General features: G+C 39.0%; 2 protein-coding genes across 9 annotated transcripts in view; one reads left to right on the forward strand and one right to left on the reverse strand.

Moving 5' to 3' along the window:
• Positions 1-287: 287 nt before the first annotated feature.
• Positions 288-7096, reverse strand: PIGP (phosphatidylinositol glycan anchor biosynthesis class P). Its single transcript, XM_035545990.2, has 4 exons — positions 6919-7096; positions 5657-5729; positions 5024-5142; positions 288-2198 (listed from the first exon to the last, which is right to left on the reverse strand). The coding sequence occupies exons 1-4, from the start codon at positions 7094-7096 to the stop codon at positions 2068-2070; spliced, it is 501 nt and encodes a 166-aa protein (XP_035401883.1). The 3' UTR covers positions 288-2067.
• TTC3 (tetratricopeptide repeat domain 3) overlaps positions 7081-21963 on the forward strand; it is a 65293-nt gene continuing 50410 nt past the window's right edge. For 2 of the 8 annotated variants that reach the window (XM_035545982.2, XM_035545983.2), the window contains exons 1-11: positions 7081-7205; positions 7711-7796; positions 10666-10711; positions 11829-11961; positions 12355-12442; positions 13647-13700; positions 16002-16125; positions 17068-17153; positions 17796-17890; positions 19572-19634; positions 21658-21712. In XM_035545982.2, coding sequence (XP_035401875.1) covers positions 7136-7205; positions 7711-7796; positions 10666-10711; positions 11829-11961; positions 12355-12442; positions 13647-13700; positions 16002-16125; positions 17068-17153; positions 17796-17890; positions 19572-19634; positions 21658-21712 — 900 coding nt within the window. In that variant the 5' untranslated portion in view covers positions 7081-7135. Of the gene's footprint in view, positions 7224-7416; positions 7621-7710; positions 7797-10665; positions 10712-11828; positions 11962-12354; positions 12443-13646; positions 13701-16001; positions 16126-17067; positions 17154-17795; positions 17891-19571; positions 19635-21657; positions 21713-21963 lie in introns of those variants that run through there. The other 6 variants (XM_035545989.2, XM_035545980.2, XM_035545984.2 and 3 more) reach the window with 5 other exon arrangements.

A 21963-nucleotide genomic window follows, 5' to 3' on the forward strand; every position in this document is an offset into this window, starting at 1 on the left:
ATTGCTTTCTCAGAAAGCAAAAGGAACAGAGAATGCAGACAGAAACTTCATGGGAGAACAACAAAAAAAAATTAGTCAATACTTCAGTGCCTACAACATAATTAGAGAATTAACAAAAGAATAAATACATCTTCATGTCTGTTGATCATAAAACCTTGCATTCACCCTAGAGATGGGTGTTTGAGCATGTAAGTTAAAATAAACTGAAGGGCAAAAATGGGGCAGGGGGAAAGTAACAGCAACTGAGAGCACTCTGAAAAACAAAACATCACAAAGAAATCTACAACTTTCAAGCAAAAAACATTTTACTAATTTACAGTCATGAAGATTAGATACAAATACTCATAAAATATGCCCAAACAACAATACACTTAAAATGTAGCATACATGAAAGAACATTTACTTTTTAAGAAATATTTGAACTATTGCCATAAATTACTGTGCTTTGTGTTATAATCCAGACTACAACAAGGTGGACCTGGAGGTTCCTTCAACCTAGTTTTCAGTGTTTTAAAGAAAGCTTAATAAATGCAATCTCAACAGTTGTTTCAGAAAATTTTTACAACATAGCTCCTTTATTTCTGGTAATCTTGGTATTTTAATTAATTGAGGAAGGGATGCCATCCGAAGGGACCTGGACAGGCTGGAGAAGTGGACCAGCGTGAATCTAATGAGGTTCAACAAGTCCAAGTGCAAGGTACTGCACCTGGGTTGGGGCAATCCCAGACATGAGTACAGACTGGGAGAGGAACTCACTGAGAGCAGCCCCGCAGAGCAGGACTTGGGGGTTCCGGTGGATGAAAAGCTCAACATGAGCCAGCAGTGTGTGCTTGCAGCCCAGAAGGCCAGCTGCATCCTGGGCTGCATCAACAGAGGGGTGGCCAGCAGGCGGAAGGAGGGAATTGTCCCCCTCTGCTCTGCCCTTGTGAGACCTCACTTGGAGTGCTGCGTCCAGGTCTGGGGCCCCCAGCACAAGAAGGATGTGGGGCTGTTTGAGTGGGGACAGAGGAGGACCACGAAGTTGCTCAGAGGGCTGGAGCACCTCTCCTTTGAAGAAAGGCTGAGAGAGCTGTGGCTGTTCAGCCTGGAGAACAGAAGGCTCTGGGATGACCCCATTGCAGCCCCTCAATACTTACAGGGGACTTATGAAAAAGATGGAGAGCAACTTTTTGCTCAGTTAGATAATGACAGGACAAGGGGGAATGGTTTTAAACCAAAAGAGGGGAGATTCCGATTATAGGTTGGGAGGAAATTCTTCACTCAGACGGTGGTGAGGCACTAGACCAGGTTGCCCAGAGAGGTTGTGGATGCCCCATCCCTGGAGGTGTTCAAGACCAGGTTGGATGAGTCCCTGGGCAACCTGATATAGTGGGTGGAATCCCTGCCTATGCCAGGGAGGTTGGAACTGGATGATATTCAAGGTCCCTTCCAACCCAAGCCGTTCTGTGGTTATATGGTTAATAAGTCCAGCAATTTGGGGGAGAAAAAAAAAAAAGTTTGTTGAGTGAAGAACTGTGTAAAGAAAAATCAACCACTATATACCTTGACGCAGAACAAATATAGAATCACAGAAAAGTTGCTAACTTTAAGGAAGTAAAAATTAACTACATTTTACTAATATTTACATATGAAAACCGTACATTTACAATGTAAACACTTCAATTTAACTTATATAAAAAAGCTTTAAGCATTTGATAAATAAAACACATTTGCTCTCCCCAGACTCAGTGAGAAACAAAATTAAGCTAGGTCCAAATATTATCTTTTACTCAGAGGGAAATTACAAGTAGCAACCTACAAGTAATAGAATGCTATTTTAAAATCAAAAGAACAGTTAGATAAATTAATGTGGCATAATTTTCATATCAATGCAAGTTATTAAGCTGCATGCATAATAATAAAACCAAACCATCTCAATGAAATGATTTTACATAATTTAGTTAGAAACTCAGAACAAAAAGCTCTGTTATAAAATCAGAAAGAAGTTTCTTTTACCGTGGGAAGGTTTTGATTTTACTTACATAATGCTTCAACTAATCAGCTAATTCAAACAAGTCTTAATAAGAACTATCTGCTATTGCAGATTCCTTTTTCAGGAAGAAAAAACATTCTGTTTACTTCACTGATGGGAATATCTCTCAGTGCTGGAATTGCTTCTTCTTGAAATTTCTTCTGTTGCTGCTTTTTTGCATAGTTATCTACAGGAAATAGTTAAGACATTCCATATATTAAAGACATTTTATTTGAAGAAATGTTACAAAATGCAACACTGTATAAAATTAGCTACTGAGTGCTGAGGTATAACAAGATGGTGAATCAGAAACACTTTATATCAACATATATGTGCATATATATATATATATACATATATATAAATAAACATAATAAAGAGGCCCTGAAGAAATCAATCCTGCCCTTCTGCTGGAATGTTTGTCTAGAACTTTGCTTGGTTTAAAATGCTGTATGACATTAAACCAAAACCACCTGAAGATAAACAGAATGAAAAAGCCCTACAGTGAATAGCTCCGTCTGTACTGTGGACACTTAATATTAGGATTCCTGCTGGGAAATGCTGTTCACCCTCCCTTTAACTTGGCTTCTTGTTCCTATCACCATGCAGCACCCATTCTTACAACAGCATAAACTTGTTTACAGGTGCATTCTGAACAGTTCCCTCTGCAAAAAAAAGAAAAAAAAAGACAAGAGTAGCTGCTTTTCAAACTGAGTAGGTCCCCCATCTCACCTGCCATACAACCGTGCAGTCTCTTGGGTTGGCACCAAGTGAAAGGGTGGCATGAGAAGCACATGCCTGGTCAAGCTCTATAGGCCCAAGCCCTGTTCCTCTAACGTTGTCTGTTTTACTAACAGAGTATGCTTTACTAGTTGGAAACCACTGCATCAGATAGCAAAGAGTTTTTCTCTCTTAGCACAGAAGCAGGCCACGTGCTGAAAGATCAGCTGGCATGGAAGAAGACCAGCCTGGCTGAACAGTGAGCTGTGACCAGAGCTCAGGATGAAAAAGAGGGTTTATGAGCTTTGGAACAAGGGGCAGGCCACTCAAAAGGGCTACAAAGATGTCATGAGGCTGTGCAGAGAGAAAATTAGAAGGGTCAAAAGGCCAACTTGAGCTCAATCTGACTACTGCTGTTAAACACAATACAAAATATTTTTATAAATATAAACAAGGAGGACTAAGGAGAATCGTCATCATTTTTTGGAGGTGGGGGGAAACATAGTGACAAGAGATGAAGAAAAGACTGAAGTACTTAATGCCTTCTTTGCTTCAGTCTTCAGCAGCAAGTTCTCCAGGCACCTAGCCCTCTGAGCTGGTAAATAGGGACAGGGAGCAGAGTGAAGCCCTCATAATCCACAAGGAAATGGTTAGCCACCTGCTAAATCACTTAGACACACACAAGTCTATGGAGCTGGATGGGATCCACCCGAGGGTGCTGAGAGAACTGGCAGAAGAACTGGCCAAGCCGCTTTCCATCATTTATCAGCAGTCCTGGCTACCAGGGAAGGTCCCAGTCGACTGGCGGCCAGCAAACGTGACGCTCATCGACAAGAAGGGCTGGAAGGAGGATTCGGGAAACTATAGGCCTGTCAGTCTGACTTGGTGCCAGGGAATTTCATGGAGCAGATTATCTCGAGTGCCATCACGCAGCATTTACAGGACAACCAGGTGATCAGGCCCAGTCAGCATGGGTTTATCAAAGACAGGTCCTGCTTGACGAACCTGATCTCCTTCTCTGACAAAGTGATGTGCTCAGTGGATGAGGGAAAGGCTGTGGATGTGGTCTACCTAGACTTCAGTAAAATTTCCCACAGCATTCTCCTGAAGAAGCTGGATGCTCAAGGCTTGAATGGGTGTACTCTTCCTTGGGTTAAAAACTGGCTGGGTGCCCAGGCCCAAAGATTCGTGGTGAATGGAGTTAAATCCAGCTAGAGGCCAGTCACTAGTGGTGTTCCCCGGGGCTCAGTACTGGGGACACTTCTCTTCAGTATCTTTACCAGTGATCTGGTCGAGGGGATGGAGTGCACCCTCAGTAAGTTTGCAGATGATACCAAGTTAGGCACGAGTGTTGATCTGCTCAGGGGTAGGACGGTTCTGAAGAGGGATCTGGATAGGCTGGATCAGTGGGCTGAGGCCAACTGTATGAAGTTCATCAAGGCCAAATGCTGTATCCTCCACTTGAGGTGCAACAACCCCATGCAATGCTACAGACTGGGGGAAAGCTGCCCAGTGAAAAGGGACCTGGGGGTGTTGGTCGATAGCCAGCTGAACATGAGCCAGCAGTGTGCTCAGGTAGCCAAGAAGGCCAACAGCATCCTGGCCTGTATCAGAAATAGTGTGGCCAGCAGCACTAGGGAAGTGATTATCCTTCTGTACTTGGCTCTGGTGAGGCCACCCCTTGAATACTGTGTTCAGTTTGGGGCCCCTCACTACAAGAAAGACATTAACGTGCTCAAGTGTGTCCAAAGAAGGGTGACGAAGCTGGTGAAGGGCCTTGAGAGCAAGTCTTATGAGGAGTGCCTGAAGGAGCTGGGTTTGTTTAGCCTTGAGAAAAGGAGGCTCAGGGGAGACCTTATCATGCTGTACAATTACCTTAAGGGATGCTACACCAAGATGGGGATTGGACTCTTCTCCCAAGCACCAAGTGATAAGACGAGGGGAAATAACCTCAAGTTGCACCAGGGGAGGTTTAAGTTGGATATTAGGAGAAAATTCTTTACTGAAAGGGTTGTATGGCATTGGAATAGGCTGCCCAGGGATGTGGCTGAGCCACCATCCCTGGAGGTCTTCAAAAAACATGTAGATGTAGAACTTAGTAGCGTGGTTTAGTGGTGGACTTTAGTACTAGGTTAAAGGTTGGACTAGATGATCTTAGAGGTCTTTTCCAACCTGAATGATTCTATGATTCTACACATATATATAGAGAGAGAAATTATCAGCTAAGTATCAAAATCTTGAAAACAAACCAAAACCAACCAAACAAAAAAAAACCCACACCAATAAAATTACCTGTAACGGTATGCGTGGAATTAAGTGGAGCGGTACTCATCATGTTAATACCAAAAAGTAACATATAACCAATTCCTACAGAAACTAGTAAGTATGCTGGCAAAGCAACTGCCCAGTACCTGAGGAAACAGATTTTAAAATTTATATTTTGCAATAACAAACATCTAACAATATAACAGTTTTAATGCAGTGATTGTTATTGCATCTAGCACAAACTTGGAAACATGAAAAGAAGCACTACCACTGAGTAGGGACCCTGGTTTCTCCAAAGAGAACTGACTGCAGAATCACTGTAACTAGTGAGGGTATAAACTGTCAAGTAGATTCATTTAGAGGATTTTTTTTAATTTAAAGTCTACTGTATTTTCATTGGCAAACCCCCTGAAAACAAAATTTCAAATTTATCATAAAACATTGAAATACTATCTGTTTCATTACAATTTTCAACATAACTACTTATCCACATGAAATAATGCTTCACTAAGATTACAGTCTTTTATCATCAGGAAAAAATGGATTAAATTTAAGACCACTATTTAAAAAATAGTTTCACTGTTTCCTGTCTGAAAATAATTACACACATCCAAATGTAAGAGCCTGAGGTTGAAATTAAGAGCTTAAAGTTGAACTTACTTTTGAGGCCAGTACGTTAGTCCCAGTGAGAAGAGCCAAGTCTCAGGAACATATGCCCAGATAAGATACAGTACTGCACAAAAGAATTAAAAAGCCGTAACAGTCCAACTGATACCATTTTAGACCTCCTTCTTAAGATCTAGATCAATACTTTCACACTGGGATGTACCAAGACAGTATTTTGCTTTTACGAAATTGAAATCAAAATAGCTGTACCAAGACATTGTAGAACATGCATCTCACACATAGCCTGCCCAATATGGAGGAACCATTTTGCAGCTGCTTATATGATATCACTTTTATATTTGCTTTAACATCTAGTTTCTGATTTCCTATATAGACAGACAAGAATTTCTTGCACTTGCTTAGAACTGCAGCACAAGAAAAGCTCAGTAAAAGGATACCAAATGAGACTGTATGGAGACAATATTAAAGCAGAAAATGATCATGCAGGGGGTCATTTGACTGAAAAAAATAAAAAGCTGGTAGAATTGCAGTGCTTGTGTGGAAGAACAGTCCAGAAAAAAATACTGGAAACAATTCCCGACTCATGGTAAGCTAATAACCATTTACACATCAACAAAAACAACACTGAGAAATTTTAATCCCTATCAATAAATCCAGAGTAAGGCTTAGCAAAAATTGATGGGAATAGGTTGGTAGCCAAGCAGTGACACAAGCTGTGGAACTGTGGTGGCTTCCTTTGGGATGAATGGAAGCCAACGTCTTTTCCCTTCTACTTACCTCCTTAAGATGAGAAAAATTCATAGCAGGATCCTGTTCTACTATTTAATTACAGTACATTTGCAGAAGCATTTCTTGCATTGAAAGTGTCTCACGATCTCAAGCTTTAGCCCTGTATGGGCATGTAAGATACACCCAGTGAATGCTAAAGCACCTGTCACATCAGCAGTGAAATGATTGACCCAGTTTTTTTTTTGTTTTTTTTTCCAATATTTGGGTGGGGAAGGTTTCACTACAGTGATTAGTGAGAACATAAGTAGCTCAAGTAAAAAAGCTGCTAAAATTAGAATACAGAGGGTTTTTAACATAATAATTTGACTCCGTGATACCTTCCAAGCCCCACAGTACTACGAGGGACAGACAAAACTTGACATTGTCACAGAAGGCATTGTAACAACTCACGGAAGGAGTACCGCCTTGCCCCTCCAGCAGCAGCTCAGCACCACTCCAGCCCCCCGGGGGCTCCCCTGAAGGACGACATTTGCCCCGCAAGCACAGTGCCGCTCCGGTATACTCACTAAAGCCGAACCAGGATCCCAGAAACAGAGCAAAGCCGTATATCGCCCGTTCTGGCAAGGGGGCCGGGGAGTTCTCCACCATCGCGGGCTCTCCGCTTGGGGGGCGGTACGGGAGGCAGGAGAAGAAGGAGGAGAAGGAGGAGGACGAGGAGGAAGACGTGCAGCACCCCCCGCACATGCGCCCTCAGAGCAGCCGGGGCAGGCTGCGGGCGAACGCATGCGCCCAGGCGGGGGCCGGGCAGAGCCAGGGAGGGTCCCGGAACAGAGGAGCGGTTTCGGAGGGGCCGGTGAGCGGCGGGCGCTGGGTTGGTGGCGGCGGCGGCGGGCGCTCCCCTTCTCCCCCTTCCCCGCACCCCGCCGGGCTCCTCAGCGCCCTTCCTTCCCCGCAGCCCGGCCTGGGCCGTCCCGAGGAGGGTGACCGGCGCTGCGGGGCCGTGCCCGGGCTGCGACACGTCGGTTCCGGGCTCCGCGGGGAGGGACGGGGACGGGAGCTCCGCCGGCCGCACGGTCAACCCATAAGCGGCACGGTCAACCCTACGGCCGCACGGTCAACCCGTGCTTGGGTCCCCGGGCTGGGCGCGGCTGAGGCAGCTCGGGGGGCTGCTGGGGTGAGGCTCTTTAACCGGTTTTCTGCTTAAACGCCGTGAAATACACGTCATGTAGAAATCACGCGTGTCTTCCAGGAAAATTGGGGTGTCTAAGGTGACGTGATCATCTTAAATCCCCTAAAACGCGGGTGGTTTGCCTCCTGGCTCCCCCCAATCTGTGTTTCTCTGACTCCTTTTCTTTCAGGGTCATGCGCCATGGGTGAACCGATATCCGAATCCGAGTTTGCAGCCTTGGCTTTTTATGCTGGTGACAAATCGTGCTGTGAATTGGTGAGTAGGGTTGGGACTGGATGGAAAACATGCGGGATGCTCCAGTGGGATTTAATCCCAGGTCTGATCCGTAATTTGATGAGTTCAAACTGGTATTTTACACCACCGTATGCTGCTCTCTTGCAAAAGCCCTAAATCTGGTTAGGGCACAGAGACTGCATATCTCTGTCAGGCAACTTTTATCAGATGTGTATACAATCATGTAAAGCCAGACAGTGGTGCGTAGGTCGCATCGACAGAACTTTACCAAGCTATTGGCTGTGTATCCAGGCCGCATATGGGATGACATACCTTACAGTGTCACTTCCTTTAATCACAGGGCAATTATTCCTAACAGTACGTGTAAGTTCAAGACAGCAAACTAACTGCGTAGCATTCACCCATTCTTTGTATTTTTCATCTTTTCTGTGTTTTTTTTTTTCCCTAGTCATTTGAGCCCCGTAGGACCTCTGCTTATTTAGTTGTTGCTTTTATTGCGTAAACTGTAGCATTCTCCTGCTTGAATATTTCCAAGAATGCATTCCTTGACTCTTATTTTCCAATTCTTGCTATGCTCAAAGAATCTTAGAGGATGAACACTGTGGCAGTTAATCTTTCTGCTGCTTGGAGAATTCAGTTATGGGTTATTTATCCTAAATATTGCTGCTGCCAAATACAAGCTAGCTGGCACACAATACTTTATTCTAGGCAGAAATAAAAAGTACAGGTCGAATAACTTATAATATGTAAAGCTGTATCTGTACTAGGGACTGCTACCAGCAGAGTAGTGAGTCTCACTGGAAATTGTTTATATCAATAAAGACTTTTTTTGTGCTATGGACAGAATAAAATATTTAAACAGTGGTGTTAGCATAGGATACTAGACATGTTATCTTTTAAAGTGGTGTGGGTGTTGTGCTGTGGAAAGAAAACCCTTGAATCTGTCTGTGCAAGTGCTAAAAATCATGGTTTTGAAATCTGCTTTAGTGGGAATACTACCTTCAGCTTGATATGTCAAGTATGGGTGTTGGGGATGGGGGTGAGTGAGGGGTGTGGTTTCTTTTTTTTTTTTAATATCGTAGCAAAAGCCACGCTGTGGAGTGAATGAGACTTTCTTAGTCGTCTTTCAAGTTGAACTGATTTTGAAATACTAGTTAATGTTTTTCCTCTCTGTTAGTGTTGTGGTCTGTTGAATTTGTTCACATTGTAGTAACTTATTTTAAGGGTAAGCCTTGGTTTACGTGTATAGCTGTTTAGGAGTACTGCTTTGGGCAAGATCATGTGATTATCATCGCCTTAGGTCAAGTTATTAAGTCATCATTGCACAGCATGCCAGTATTTCTGTGAAATCTGCCACTGAAAGAATAAAGGACTATGAAAGACACATTTGGTATTTAGTTTGTTTCTGTACATTTCTCCAGTCACATTCAGGGATAGCTGTGTGTTTCTTTGAAATGATAACACAGCTGTACGTAAACGCAATGCATAGAGTATGCATCAAATGACACACACAATGCATGTTAAAATAATAGACTTTTAGAGATCTGTAAAACAGAGCAGTGTAATTTCTTCTTCAGCTTGAGAGGCTTGTATGCAGCACTATGTTTTAAACCCATTAAAGTATTGTAATTACAGTATGCTACCATGAAGCGTTTCCCTAGGTATTCTTGAATATTATTTTGCTGTCTATTACTTGATTTTGAATGATTATTTTTTAGAAGAATAATGTCGTAAGGTGATTTAATACATTGTTTAAACCATTAAAAAGCTTTGCTTCCATTCAGAACTATTAATCTGTGAGTATGCTTTTTAGGTCATGGATATGTAGATAGACATTTATTTTATAGGCATGCAACCAAACTATTGTGTTAGGTAACTCTAGTAAAAATATTTTTTTGCTGTTTGCTTTTTGGCTATGATAAATGTGGATTACAAAGATTTGATACAAAGGGGTTTGTCATTTGATAGTGCAAAATATTGCAGACCTTAAGTTTCCTTGTTTTTCCCCCAGAAAACAGTTGGCAGAATTCCAGAAATGAGGGAGAACGGTGAACACTAGTAGTATTTTATTCTTGGTGAAATAGGATTGGGGGGGGGGTGAGATGGGAGCAGGGAGAATTCAGCCATCTCAGATTGGACACAGAGAATAGTGAGAGGATAATGAGCATTATTAAAATTTCATAAAAAGCTCCTACTCAGAATAAGTAGGGACATGGAAATCATTCTCCTGACTAGGTCCACGTTGTCTGAGTTAGTATTTTAGTTAACTATGAAATAATTACAATTAATAATAGCTAATTAAACTTTAGTTCATTAGTAATGAATTTAGTTGATGTGTCTGCAGTAATATTTAAGTTTGGATCAGAACACTTTTGAAGCAAATAATCCCAGGTGTCCACATCTTCCATGTTACATCTTCATTGGAACCTTCTAGTGTGAGGTTCACTGGAGGTGAAGCTGATCTGTAAGATGCTTTTAGGAGTATAGGTAACATGTATCAACCACAAATGGATGCTTTGTCTATGGGACTAGACTTCAACCGGTGCAAATTAAATCCCCTTGAAGCACATACAATGTGAAAGTAGACTCCTCGTTACCAAATGCTTCGCTTCATAGATTTGTTTCCTTTTTGATCACGCTGCTTGTTTATGAGGACCATCTTTTTTTACTGGTCCCCAGTGTCTGATCTGAAAGCGAAAGTACATGCAATTTTTTTTTTTCTTGAGAAAAGGAATTGGTGACTATTTAAAAATCACTTCTAATCCTCCCTTCTTCTGATGTAAAGATTTTATATTGGTTTAATTTTTAGAAACTGTTAAGTAATCATTTATAGTTGGTGTAACATATTTGCAAGATAAGCATTGTTAAGAAATAATATGTTTATCTGTAGGGTCATGGAGTATTTGTACAACGTTCTCCACATAAACCTAAAACAGGTATGTAAACTAAACCAATATTGCATAACTTTCTAAAGCGCTGTCGGTGCTGTGCTTGAATCGTTCAATTATTAGTTCGCTTTTTTTCCACTGGAAGAATTTTTTTTTTGTGCTAATGTAACATGCAGAATACTCCTACTATGCATTTGTGAGAACGGTGTGAATAGTCAATAACACTGATGTGTTCAGGCAGTTAATGTTATGAGGATGGAGATTTAAGGTTTATGTTTGTTACCTGTGTTTTAATTGTAGCAACATTTTAGCTGTATAGGTCTAAAGACACATTCAAATTGGTCTTTATAACTACAAAGCTCTTTGCCTACAGTCTCTAATTTTTTGATAGTTGCAGAAGAGCAGATGGCTTTTTAACAGGCTAAGTTATTAAAGGCTGTATACACTATAGAAATGATAACCTGTAATATGTAGAAAACTCAGGTGTAGCCACCACCTCTGTAAGATGAGTTTTTGCATATACTCAAATGCTCAGATAATACTCCTCTGAAAGTACTTGATGCCACCTCAATAGTCTAATAAGGAACTTCACCTTTTACAGACAGCCTCCAAGGGAAATGGATTATATTTTTGAAAGAGCCATGCATCACTGGCTTCTAGAGAATAAAGAAAGTTGATTGATTTTTTTTTTTTTGGTGCCATGTTGCTACATGCCACACTTCTCTGAATCTATTATAGAAAATAATTAAACAGGTACAGCTAGAAGAGGCTCACATTTTACTTTGAAAATAGCATTGCTTTTAGCTGTTGAGCATCTCACAGCCCTTGTTAGGCTTGTTATTAGAAGCAGACTTTTATTCAGTTATGTTTATTAATGTTAATAAAATTCAGGACACAAGTCATTCCTTGGGCAAGGAATAGGAAGCCTGCCAGCAGGTCTCTATTCTTACTTCCATATAAATTCCTTCTCCTCCTTCAATTTATTACAAACAAACAAAACCTCAAGTTGCAAGGTATGCTGAGAGTTTTCAAGTTATCTCATTCAGGTTAAATAGTGCATAGGAATGCATTGTGGAAATAGCTGGTGATTATGAATGTTTAGTTGGACTTTGATTACTTGTAACGCCTGAATTGTATAGTCCAGTTCCTAACTATTTTCTTAAAGATGTTGATCCCTGTGAAGTGTGGTGCAGTCAGCCGGTTGACATATTAAGAGAATATTGCAACGTTATTAAAATACGCATCTTTTGGCCTCTTCTCTTCAAAAGTGAAAGTAATTCTTTGGTAGCTGATTGGAGGTAAGTAGTCATGTTCTCAGTGATTCATCAGCTTTTGCATTTATTTTTGTTATCTCTGAAAGATCAGCATATGCTCTCACTAATGGTAAAACAGTCTGCAGGTATATTTTTACAATAACCTAAATTAGTTAAGGTCAGAAGGCATAGTTCTCGAACATACGGTTGAAAATATTAAAAATGTGTTTCTGAAGTTTGGAATCTCAGAACGTATTTGAGCATTTAAATGGATGCCCTGTATTTAAAAAGTACCAAAATCTTTCCATCCCCCTTTTTTTTTCCTCTGAAGATTCTGTAACCATGCTCTAGCTTATGTCTAATCACTATAACTGTTAGTATGTAAGACCATGTTACACGGTGATAGTTTTCTGAATAACAACTTGTTTTGTTTTGAAGCAGTTCACAGATTTTAGACCGGAATTGGAAGAGACTCTGTGATCTAGAGGTTTTGGAAGACCTTGTTGATTTGATTAAAAAAGTTGTTGTAAGTATTATGTTTTAAGTTTGTGTTTATTTTCAAATATAATAGGTTAATTAGTTCTTTATCTTAGGCAGCTTGGGATTGTATCTTAAATAAGACATATCCTTTTACTGGAGTGAATGAATTGTCTGATAGTTACAGCTTTCTAGAAAGTTAGTTTCACATCACAGGCTTTATTATAGTTCAGATAATCCTTAAGTTTTGCAGAGTCCATAATGTGGTTGACTGCGACCCTGGTTAAGAGAGTCATATCAGTGAGAAAAACAGCACCTCTCCCTGATTAATAACTTAAGCAGATTTTTTTCTCTGTTATTTTTTCCATGTTCAACAAATGATATTTAAAATTTGATATTGTTGTTGACTTAAAACAGTGACTGTGCAAAGAAGAGAGTGGTATAACATGTTTTTCAGCAGCTGAGGGGAAGATAAAGTTGTTGTTTTTTAAATTTAAGTGTTTTTTTTTAATTGATTTAATGAAATTCTGTGTTCAACACCAAGCTATGTTTTTCTGTTATATGACTTTCTATGATAAGGCATTCATGTATTGGTGTTGTGGATTCATACTTCCTTATTCTCCTTCTGCTGCTTTCTCCTTCAGGCTGTCCAAGTGCTCTATTTTCACCTTCTTGTACTTCAGGATGTCTCTGCAGTTACTCTGCATTGTTTCATGTGATGGGTTCTTTTTGCTTTTTCTTTCTGTGGTAGTCTCCCATACGATCTGTATATCTGAGAGGGTCTGTGTGTATTCCCATTTCCCTGTTTACCCATGCTTCCCTCCTCTTACTTCCTCAGCCTTTATCTCCTTGTCCATGTAAAAGATAGTAAGAGCAAAATGTATTTGGAGGAGCAGAAGATCTCAGGAGGGGAAGTACTGTTGTTTTGGATGTTTTTTCATTGGTTGTATCAGCTGGATCTTTGGTATTTAAATAACTGCAGAGGTGGCTAAAGCAGCTGACTTTCCTAAGCAGGTGTCATAGCATCCATGCATTCTCTATTTCCACTTCAGCATTTATTTATTTTTCAACAAAAATGGTACGGAATTGGCTACTGAATACACAAATATTTCCTGAAACTTTGAAATGGACCAGAGCCACTGTCCAAATGGTACTGCTTTCAAGCAGAACATAAAATGTTATTGAGTTGAACCTGAGCAGATAGAACCAGGCCTTAACTTATTTTTTACTTGTTTTTTTTGTCCCTCTCCTAGAACGTTCCACCTTTTATTGGGGGCATACTGAGAATTGGCAGCAGGATAGAAAATGTAAGTTTCTGGAATTGCTTTTAATTGGAATGCTTTTTTGTGTGTAAATATATATAAAAAATGTGTACAAATATACAAAATTTTAAAACACATAAATAGTCTGTAGCTTTTGGCTTATATAGGCATGCAGGACTGGGGTTGCCAGTTATTTCAACTGAGCCACAAAACAAAATCTGTGTGACAGGAGCTGTGAAGTAAATACTGTCTGCGTGTGATCAAAGTGGGTGAGAATTCCAGAGGTAGTTCATATGTCCTATCTCTGGTGCATTTTGCTTGTCCTCTCTTTCTGTGCTGGTGTTAGTGTGTTATACTAAAAATCTTGGTATGGGCGAAAGGCAAACACATGTTATATGTATGGAGAAAAATTATTGACAGTGTAACTGAAATCTTCCAGAATGAGTTATTACAGATGAAGAAAGAAATCAAAACAAAAAAATTTCTAAATGGAAAAACTCACTAGGAGCTGGATTACACACACTTCCTAGTCTCTGACCCTTTTTGTGGTGTTATGCTTAGCTTTTACTGCTCCTTGGGATCCTAAAGCCAGTGGCTTCAGTCTGTTCCTTGTGTGGGGGTAGCGGGTATAGGCATCACTATCAGGTGTTCTTTGCTGTGAGGAGTGCTGTTGCTGTATTCTTCTTCCAAGTCTAGAATCCACTTGGGTTTGTTTTTTTTTGTTTGGTAAAACACTCTTATACCTTGCTTGTTGTTTTCATTGGTGTACAGGTTCAAGTAATATCTGATTTTATTATATATTATGTTTTATGTATGTTAAAAAGCTTTTACCCCAATTTTGTCCAGCTTCATAGTTTTTTTATTTTTTTTGATTTTTATAATGACCGTTGGCCAGTTGCTTATAACCATTGAGTCTTCAGTGTCAGCTTCTGACCCATCTGTTACTATCCCATGCCTGTACTTCTCTAAACTATTTTATGTGTCTGCAATTCTCAAGGCCTTTGTTCTGTCATATTTGGCTTCCATTTCTCAGTGCTGCATCATTATGTCAGTCATAGCAGTAACAAGTAACTACTTGTTACTACTGTCTATATTATAAACTATTATTGTACCATATAAAAACAAAACAAATTAATTACAGCTACCTAGTCAAAAGAGAAATTGCTGTTACAGTTCAGTCAAGTTAAGTCAAGAGCTCTGAGTAGGTCAAGACAAGGTGTAGGACAAGTTGTAAACCCAACAGATTGCAGTCCTGTGGCCTGATACTAGCAACGGCGGTGCTGTAAGATGGGGCTACAGAGCTACAAATGGGACTGTGCTTGATTGCTGCAATGATGCAAACCTTTAAAAATGGTCTTCGTTGGAGACAGGTTGAGAATCTTCCAAGAGATTCTCAAATAGTGGTACTGATTCAGTCTGAAAGATTGTGAATGGCTGGCTAAGGGTGAGGCAAGGGAACCTGCTGATCTGTGTTCACTGTCAAATTCAATGTTTGATAGAACTGTCCTTGTTAAGAGAACATTCTTAGTTTCCCTAAATTTATCATTTTTAGTCCCCACTTCCTAGTTTCGGCTGTGCTCTGTGGTTTAACTGCAAAAGTGAAAAAGACGTTTAATTTTGAAGACCATATCAAAACTGATAGTAGCAATAGGAAAAGCAGAATAGGTACAACTGTAAGTTGCTGCTGGATAACCCAGTTTTTTGCGTTTTTAGTGATATTTTTCTCAGTCATGTGGGTTTTTAAATTATTTTTTAAAATCTGCAGATTCAAGTAATATGAGAGTATCCTAGGCAACAGGCGTTCTTCACTCAATCCCTTTCCTTCAAATAAAGTTCTGTAGCTCAAACAGTTAAACTTACTTTGAGTGGAAGGAAAGTTATGATTTATGGAATTAAATCTTAGCCCTGCCTGCATATCTAACAGCCTGGTGAATGTTATTTCTTAAATCAGGCTTGTCACTTCACACTAAAGCAATTTTGTTGCAGTCATCAAAAATATTTGTAAATCAAATTTTATAATTTGAATGATTCCTGTCTCCTAGTGAAAATGCATATTCACAGAATGAGGACAGATGTTTTATTACGCTGTGTTTGGGTTACCTAGATATTTGTATTTGTGAGCTATTGCCTATTTGAAAAGCTAACCAATTGGGAACAAGTGCATCATGTTAAGTGCTATAATAGTACTGTTTGTTACATTTACATGGAGTATTTCCACTATTGCAACTCAATTAGTGGTTTGTGTGGTGGGTTGTTTTTTCTTTAGGACTTTGCTTTGTATTGACTTAGAGTTACTGTTTTGTTTTTACTTTCTTTTATTTTTTCCCTTTTCTTCAATTGAACTAGGGTGTCTTTGATGTTGGGGATGCACTTGATTGGGTCAGATATACAGGCGATGTTGGTATTCTGCAGAAGTTGGAGAAACTTGGTGATTTTGGTTGGATCTATCTTGAAATTTTCTTTGCAGAATGTAAGTATGAACACTTCTGAAGAAACAAGCAGTTGGAAAGCTACCTGTGTTATAGTTATGAAATAGGAATATTTGTATGCTTTTCATCAGCATGGGAATGACTGGAAAAATAGTGTTGTTTTCTGTTTATTTAAACAGTCAATTCTTTCTTGAGTTTCTTTGTATGGGTCATATTCACAGTGCATATGTTCTTGCTGAACAGTTGTTGAGAAAATTCATAATGGACAACAAGGACAAAAAACAGTGTGTGTGCCCATAGTCTATGAACCTCTAACTTAGGGGGTGAAACGTGTCTGAAATATGAATTGGGTCTTATTGTTAAATGTTTGGCAGAGGGCTTTGTCAAAATATTAATGGAGGTGTCAGTCAGTCATATTTCAAAAATAAGCCTACGTAGCTCGTGGGAGTTGCTGTAGGCTATTCACGCTAGCAGGAGAACTTCTGCTGAAATGACAACAGGTTCCCAAGTCCACTGTTTTTGATGTCTGTTGAATGGCTTGTATTCTGCTCTTACGTTTTGCATATGCACATTGTAACTCAGCTATTGCAGTAAATAACTGAATGGTTGGAATCGAACTAGCATGCAAGGAGAAGAATCTTTTTATAGTCTAGTACCAAAGCACACATTCTTTAAAATAGAAATCTTAACAGCTCTTAAAAATGCAAATTCTTCAAAGTAAAGCCATATTTCACTTGATTGCTTGAAAAAAAGCAAATGCATAAAGGTTTTAACTGCCTGTGACAAGTTTTTTTGGCTTACCCGCTAATAAATGATTCCTTTGTTTTGAACACTTCTGTCACACAGTTTGTTTCTATTATTTATTTGGTATGCCAAATTTTGTTTTCAGACATAAAATAGAGCACAATTATTAACAGAAGATAAACTCTACTTGTCTTTGATTATTTCTTTGTCTATTGCATTCTTCTGAATTTTGTCTACAGGCAAACGTTATATAACAAAAGTTGCCTGGGAAGATTGTAATTTAGTTGAAGAATTTAAAGCTGTGACCTGTGAAAACTGTAGGAAGGTAAGAGAATATGTCAACGTTTGTGATAATCAATTGTTGGTTTTTTTTTTTTTTGGTTTTGTTTTTAGGGTTAGAAAATGATAAAAATGGCCAAATGATCAAAGATACAGGTTTCAAAACCTTGAGTGAGTAATTGTCTAGACAAAAATAGCTTTCCTGAGGGATCCAGACCTAATAAGCAGAACAGTAGTCATTTATGTTGCCACTGTACATTGGACAGTGTTCATCCATGTCCTGTCCCAAACGTCCCGTGTCTTCCTTGCTGAAATCAGGAACTATGTTGAAAAGCACCAAGTATTGAACTGGTTGAGCTGTGCTATACTCAGTCTAATTTGCTGTTTGACATGCACTTGCTTTTGATAATAACTGTATTATGGAGACCAAGGGAGCTTTTGAGTTAGTCCTACTTTGTAATTGGTACATTGTATTCTTGTCTGCACAACACTTTTACTTGTATGCTTGAAATCTTAGTACATTACAACAAATTAAAAGCATTAGTTTTCAGGTAATAGTGAATATATAAAGTTTGTTTTTTTGGGAAGCATAAAAAATAGCTGACTCTTGCCAGATTTTTCCTTACTTCACATTGCAACTGAGTTTAATTAAAGTGGTTTCTGAATTGTTTTTTTATTGATTTCACAGAACAGTGAATCTATGAAACAGAAAGGAAACGAGGAGTTTTCCCAAGGAAATTTTGATTGTGCTATAATGTCGTATACTAAAGCCATAGAGTTTTGGTAAGAACTGAACTGGCTAACTAGATTGTATGAGCTACTCTAGAGGCCAAATGATACCTAATTAAAAAAAGAGGGGGTGGGAAGGGGGGAAAGGCAAAGAGGAAAAAAAAAAAAAAAAGCTGTGTAGCACTCTTTGTTATGTTTTATTTCTTTTGGTTAGTTGTATTTTTTCTTCTCCAGAGGTTCTGTTAGACGTAAAGCTGATCTAAGATGGCTAATAGTAAGTAGAGTAAATCTGAAAGGAAATAACAAGCTAGCAGAACAGCATGACCAATCATTACAAATATTTACCGTCTCAGAAGTGTTGCAGAACCTAGTGAACAAGAACAAATTATATTTTTAAAATATTTGCTCTTTGCATATAGATGCAATGGACTTAATTTCCTTTTGTAAATTTTGTTTCATTTCTCTCCCAAAGTCATTTGCTAAAGGGATTTGGAGAATTATCTGGTTTTCGTGAAGGGACAAGGAGTCAGTTTAAAGTAGAATTTGTTTCCTGTACATATAGAGCTTTGGTCCCCTTCCTATGGCTCACATGTAATGTGAACTACTGACAGCATATTAATTTGGTGTCATTGCTACTTGTGTTGTAGTCAAGCAAATGCTGCTTTTAAAAGCTGCAGTATCTGTGGAATATGGTGGAACTCACAGAAATCCCACGTTTCATAAAAAATTGATCTAATTTTTTTTTTTTTAATTTTGAAGTCTGTAGCTTTATAGTCATGCATTTGAGAAGATTATGACTTTTGTGATGTCTTGCTTCAGATTTTTATGTCACATAATAGGATACATTTCAATCCCAAATTGAAACTGATTTCAAATTCCCTGAAAAGTTGGTTAAGCTGTCTTCAATCAAGTGTTTGTGTCTGAGATGATGGAGCAGGCTGAGAAGGCTTTGTTCACTGTAGTTGATGAGATCGAGGGAAGAGCAGAATTCAGTGAAAGAGTACAGGAAATCACACAGATTCAAGGGGTTGTTGAGCAGAGCTGTTTTAACAGTTATCACAAATTGATCTTTGTCCTTACGACCCTGTTGGAAAGTGAAGGCCAGCTCAGTCTTGGTGTGTTGGAGCTAGGGAATTTTTCAGCTGCTGTATGCACTCTTTTCTTTTGCCTTCTCCCAGTCTGAGCTGACTTTCATTGGCGTCATCAACATACTCCTTCCCTATACAGCTGCATCCTTTTTGGCTTCGTTTCAAGTGGTTGTTGTAGTACATATACAGGTTCCCTCCTCTCGCTCTCCACTAGGTACTTCAGGGGCAGTGTTTTTAGTTCTTTAGAACTGCTGCTTGGTCTGCCCAGTCAGACAGAGGGTTATGAAACAGCTGTAGAACCAGAGATCCAGAAGTGTTCGTGAAATTTTTGGTTTAATTGGAAGTTAGCAATTGTAGAACAAAACAAAATGGGATGTACATGACAGTCAAGGTAGAAAGCAATTTGAATTGGTTGGAAATTGTTGGACCCAAATCTTATAAGTTACTACCTAATTAAAACTAATAAGCTTAATGACTTGTAAATCAGTGGGACTATTGAGGGAAGCTTGTATATAATTGTTTATAGTGTTTGTGTTAGAGCATTTGCAGACAATTACTGTGTGAACTTACTATTTTTTTCTTAAGATTTCCAGAAGAAATATGCATTACTAACTTTTTAATATATATGTATATTCTTTTTTTTTCAGTCCTGCAAACCATCTTCTGTATGGAAACCGAGCTCTTTGTTTAATTCTCACAAGACAGTACAAGTGAGTAAATCCTTGTTTATAATCTGTAATGTTTGTGATCTCCTTTACTACAGCTTGGCAGTATACTTAGGAAAGAAGTATTTAAAAAACTAAAATTTATAGTAAGTGTGATGTTACTACCTCAGGAAACTGATATTAAGAGAAATGAGTAATATTAGCTGTGTCTACTGGCAGTATGTCATGGCATTTAAAATTTGAAGGGGTGGGAGGGAGGTTATACAACTGGGGGAAAAAACCCTCAGTACCCGTGAGTATTGTGATTTTATTAAACTTTTTGAAGAAGTAAACCTTTTGAAGAAGAGATTAGTGTGTTTCTGGGAGTTATTTTTCCTTAAGCCACTTGTTAAGCTAAAAATCATGTGTATGAGCCTTCACTCAGCTTATGTTTATGAACCTTTTACTGCAGCTTGGCTTTGTCTCTAGCCTCGTGTCAGGATGGTGTTTTTTTTTTTTTTTTTTTTAGACAGTGCTCAAGGGCAACTTTTCATAGCGCTATACCAGGCTTTCATCATCTCCTAGTATCTTGATGTTCTGTACGCCACTGTCTTTTACTCAAGTTTCTTTTCCTTGCTTGTTTTCTTTGTGATATGAATATGGTCCAACTTCTCCCATTCTACTTGTTAGCTGCTTCTTTATTATTTTCAACGTGTTGCAGGTCTTTTCAATTACTACTTCAGCATTTCACTTCAGCGACATCCTTTTTAATTCCTGCTGTAGCTTTCCATGAAGCATTCACAGCCACTAGCTTTGTTTCTGCTTCATCTAAAGTAGCCCTACTTCTCAGTATCAATCATCTTTTACCTTGGTTATTCTCAACTATGCCTCTTCACTCCAGCTAATTTATCTGTCCAATTTCTTGTGGAAGCACTTGCCTGTTTGCTATGGATATGGTCAGGATCTTCAGCTCATGGCCTTGCTTAGGTCTTCTTATGTAGTCTGTGTCTATCTCTGTTTGCTATTTCAGGCTTTTCTTTGGAATCCAGCTTTCATTACCACAGAATGTTTTCCTCCTTTAGATTATTCTGTACAAGCTTCCTTGCTATATTAGTTGCAAAAAAAAAACCCAGTGTTACTGACTAGGCAACTTACAAATACTGGCATGATAAACAGGGTTTTTTTCTTTTTTTTTTCCCCATGTTTTTTTCCCTGTGTGGAAATAAAATAGCTCCTTACTGTTTTTTGTGGGCCTCTCAAGTTAGAAAATATCTGCAACATGACCTCCCTGAGTCCGTATGACCCAATTATCAAAGGAGTGAGTTATTTGTAAAAGTACATACTGTCTAGAGCTTCTTCATCTGAAGTAATCCATGTTACCCCTCTGTTATAATCTACTGCATCCTGCTTATCTGACACATAGCCATAGTTCTGTGAAGAAGCAAATCATATAAGCCAAAGGTATATCAACTCAGTAACTGCCCCATTTGGGCAGAGTTTGTATCAGCGGAGGCGGTCACTCTGCTGCTCTGTGCTCTCCTACTGCAGTAGTAATAGACCGCTTCTGTTCTGACCTGATCAAAATTACTTTGTTTGTTCCATGATACATTATGTATAAAAAGTCAGGCATGATCTTCTGGCTTCAGTTGACAGTTTTGCAGGTTACTGTGCTAGTCGTTAATACTTGTACTCTCAGATCTGTAGCTGTGATGATTATGTAACAACTCCCTAATATGATTTCTTTCAACATATTTTGGTTTGTTATTCAGCCTTCTTATAAAGTCTTTGCTCTTTAAATAAGTATCTTGTTACAGCCCATTTATAAGGGGTAGCTTCATATACAGAAATGCTGGAAGACCTAGGAGGTAGAGGGAGGGAATAAATACTTGATGTGTGAAATAGTTGAGACTGCAACATTTTAACCAGGTAAGCTTCAGCTAAGAAGTGTTGTCAGACCATACCTTTATACAGCGAATGAACTGTTTTATTTATCTTACATTTTTCTTATAGTGCCTTGTACAATGCAGCCCTAGTCTGTAGATTTCTGAAGTATAAATAATAATCTTTTTTGTTCTTCCTTCTCTTTAAGGAGAGCCCTTGCTGATGGAAAAAGGGCCACTATTTTGAAGCCTAATTGGCCAAAGGTTAGTTTCAATCATATATGATTCAAAATCGTCTTTTTGTTTGTACTGTAAACCAACATAGGGTCCCAGTCTGAATTACAGGTTTAACACATGTATGTATGAATTGTTATTATCTGAGTTAAGCATTAATGACAGTAGAATGGGCGGAGTATCTGGGAATTCAGCTTCAGACATGTACATAGCTTGCTTGTATTTTTATATTAAAAATGTTATTTTGATACACTTGCTTACATGATGTTCTGCATGTGTAA

Source organism: Cygnus atratus, chromosome 1 (assembly GCF_013377495.2).
Source record: "Cygnus atratus isolate AKBS03 ecotype Queensland, Australia chromosome 1, CAtr_DNAZoo_HiC_assembly, whole genome shotgun sequence".
Classification (NCBI taxonomy): Eukaryota; Metazoa; Chordata; class Aves; order Anseriformes; family Anatidae; genus Cygnus; species Cygnus atratus.

Coding starts and splice junctions, on each gene's coding strand:
- PIGP (XM_035545990.2), bottom strand. CDS start 7,096: ATGTGCGGGGGGTGCTGCACGTCTTCCTCCTCGTCCTCCTCCTTCTCC. Junction 5,143..5,656: donor CTAACGTACTGGCCTCAAAA/GTAAGTTCAACT, acceptor CTGTTTCCTCAG/GTACTGGGCAGTTGCTTTGC. Junction 2,199..5,023: donor TTCCACGCATACCGTTACAG/GTAATTTTATTG, acceptor TATTTCCTGTAG/ATAACTATGCAAAAAAGCAG.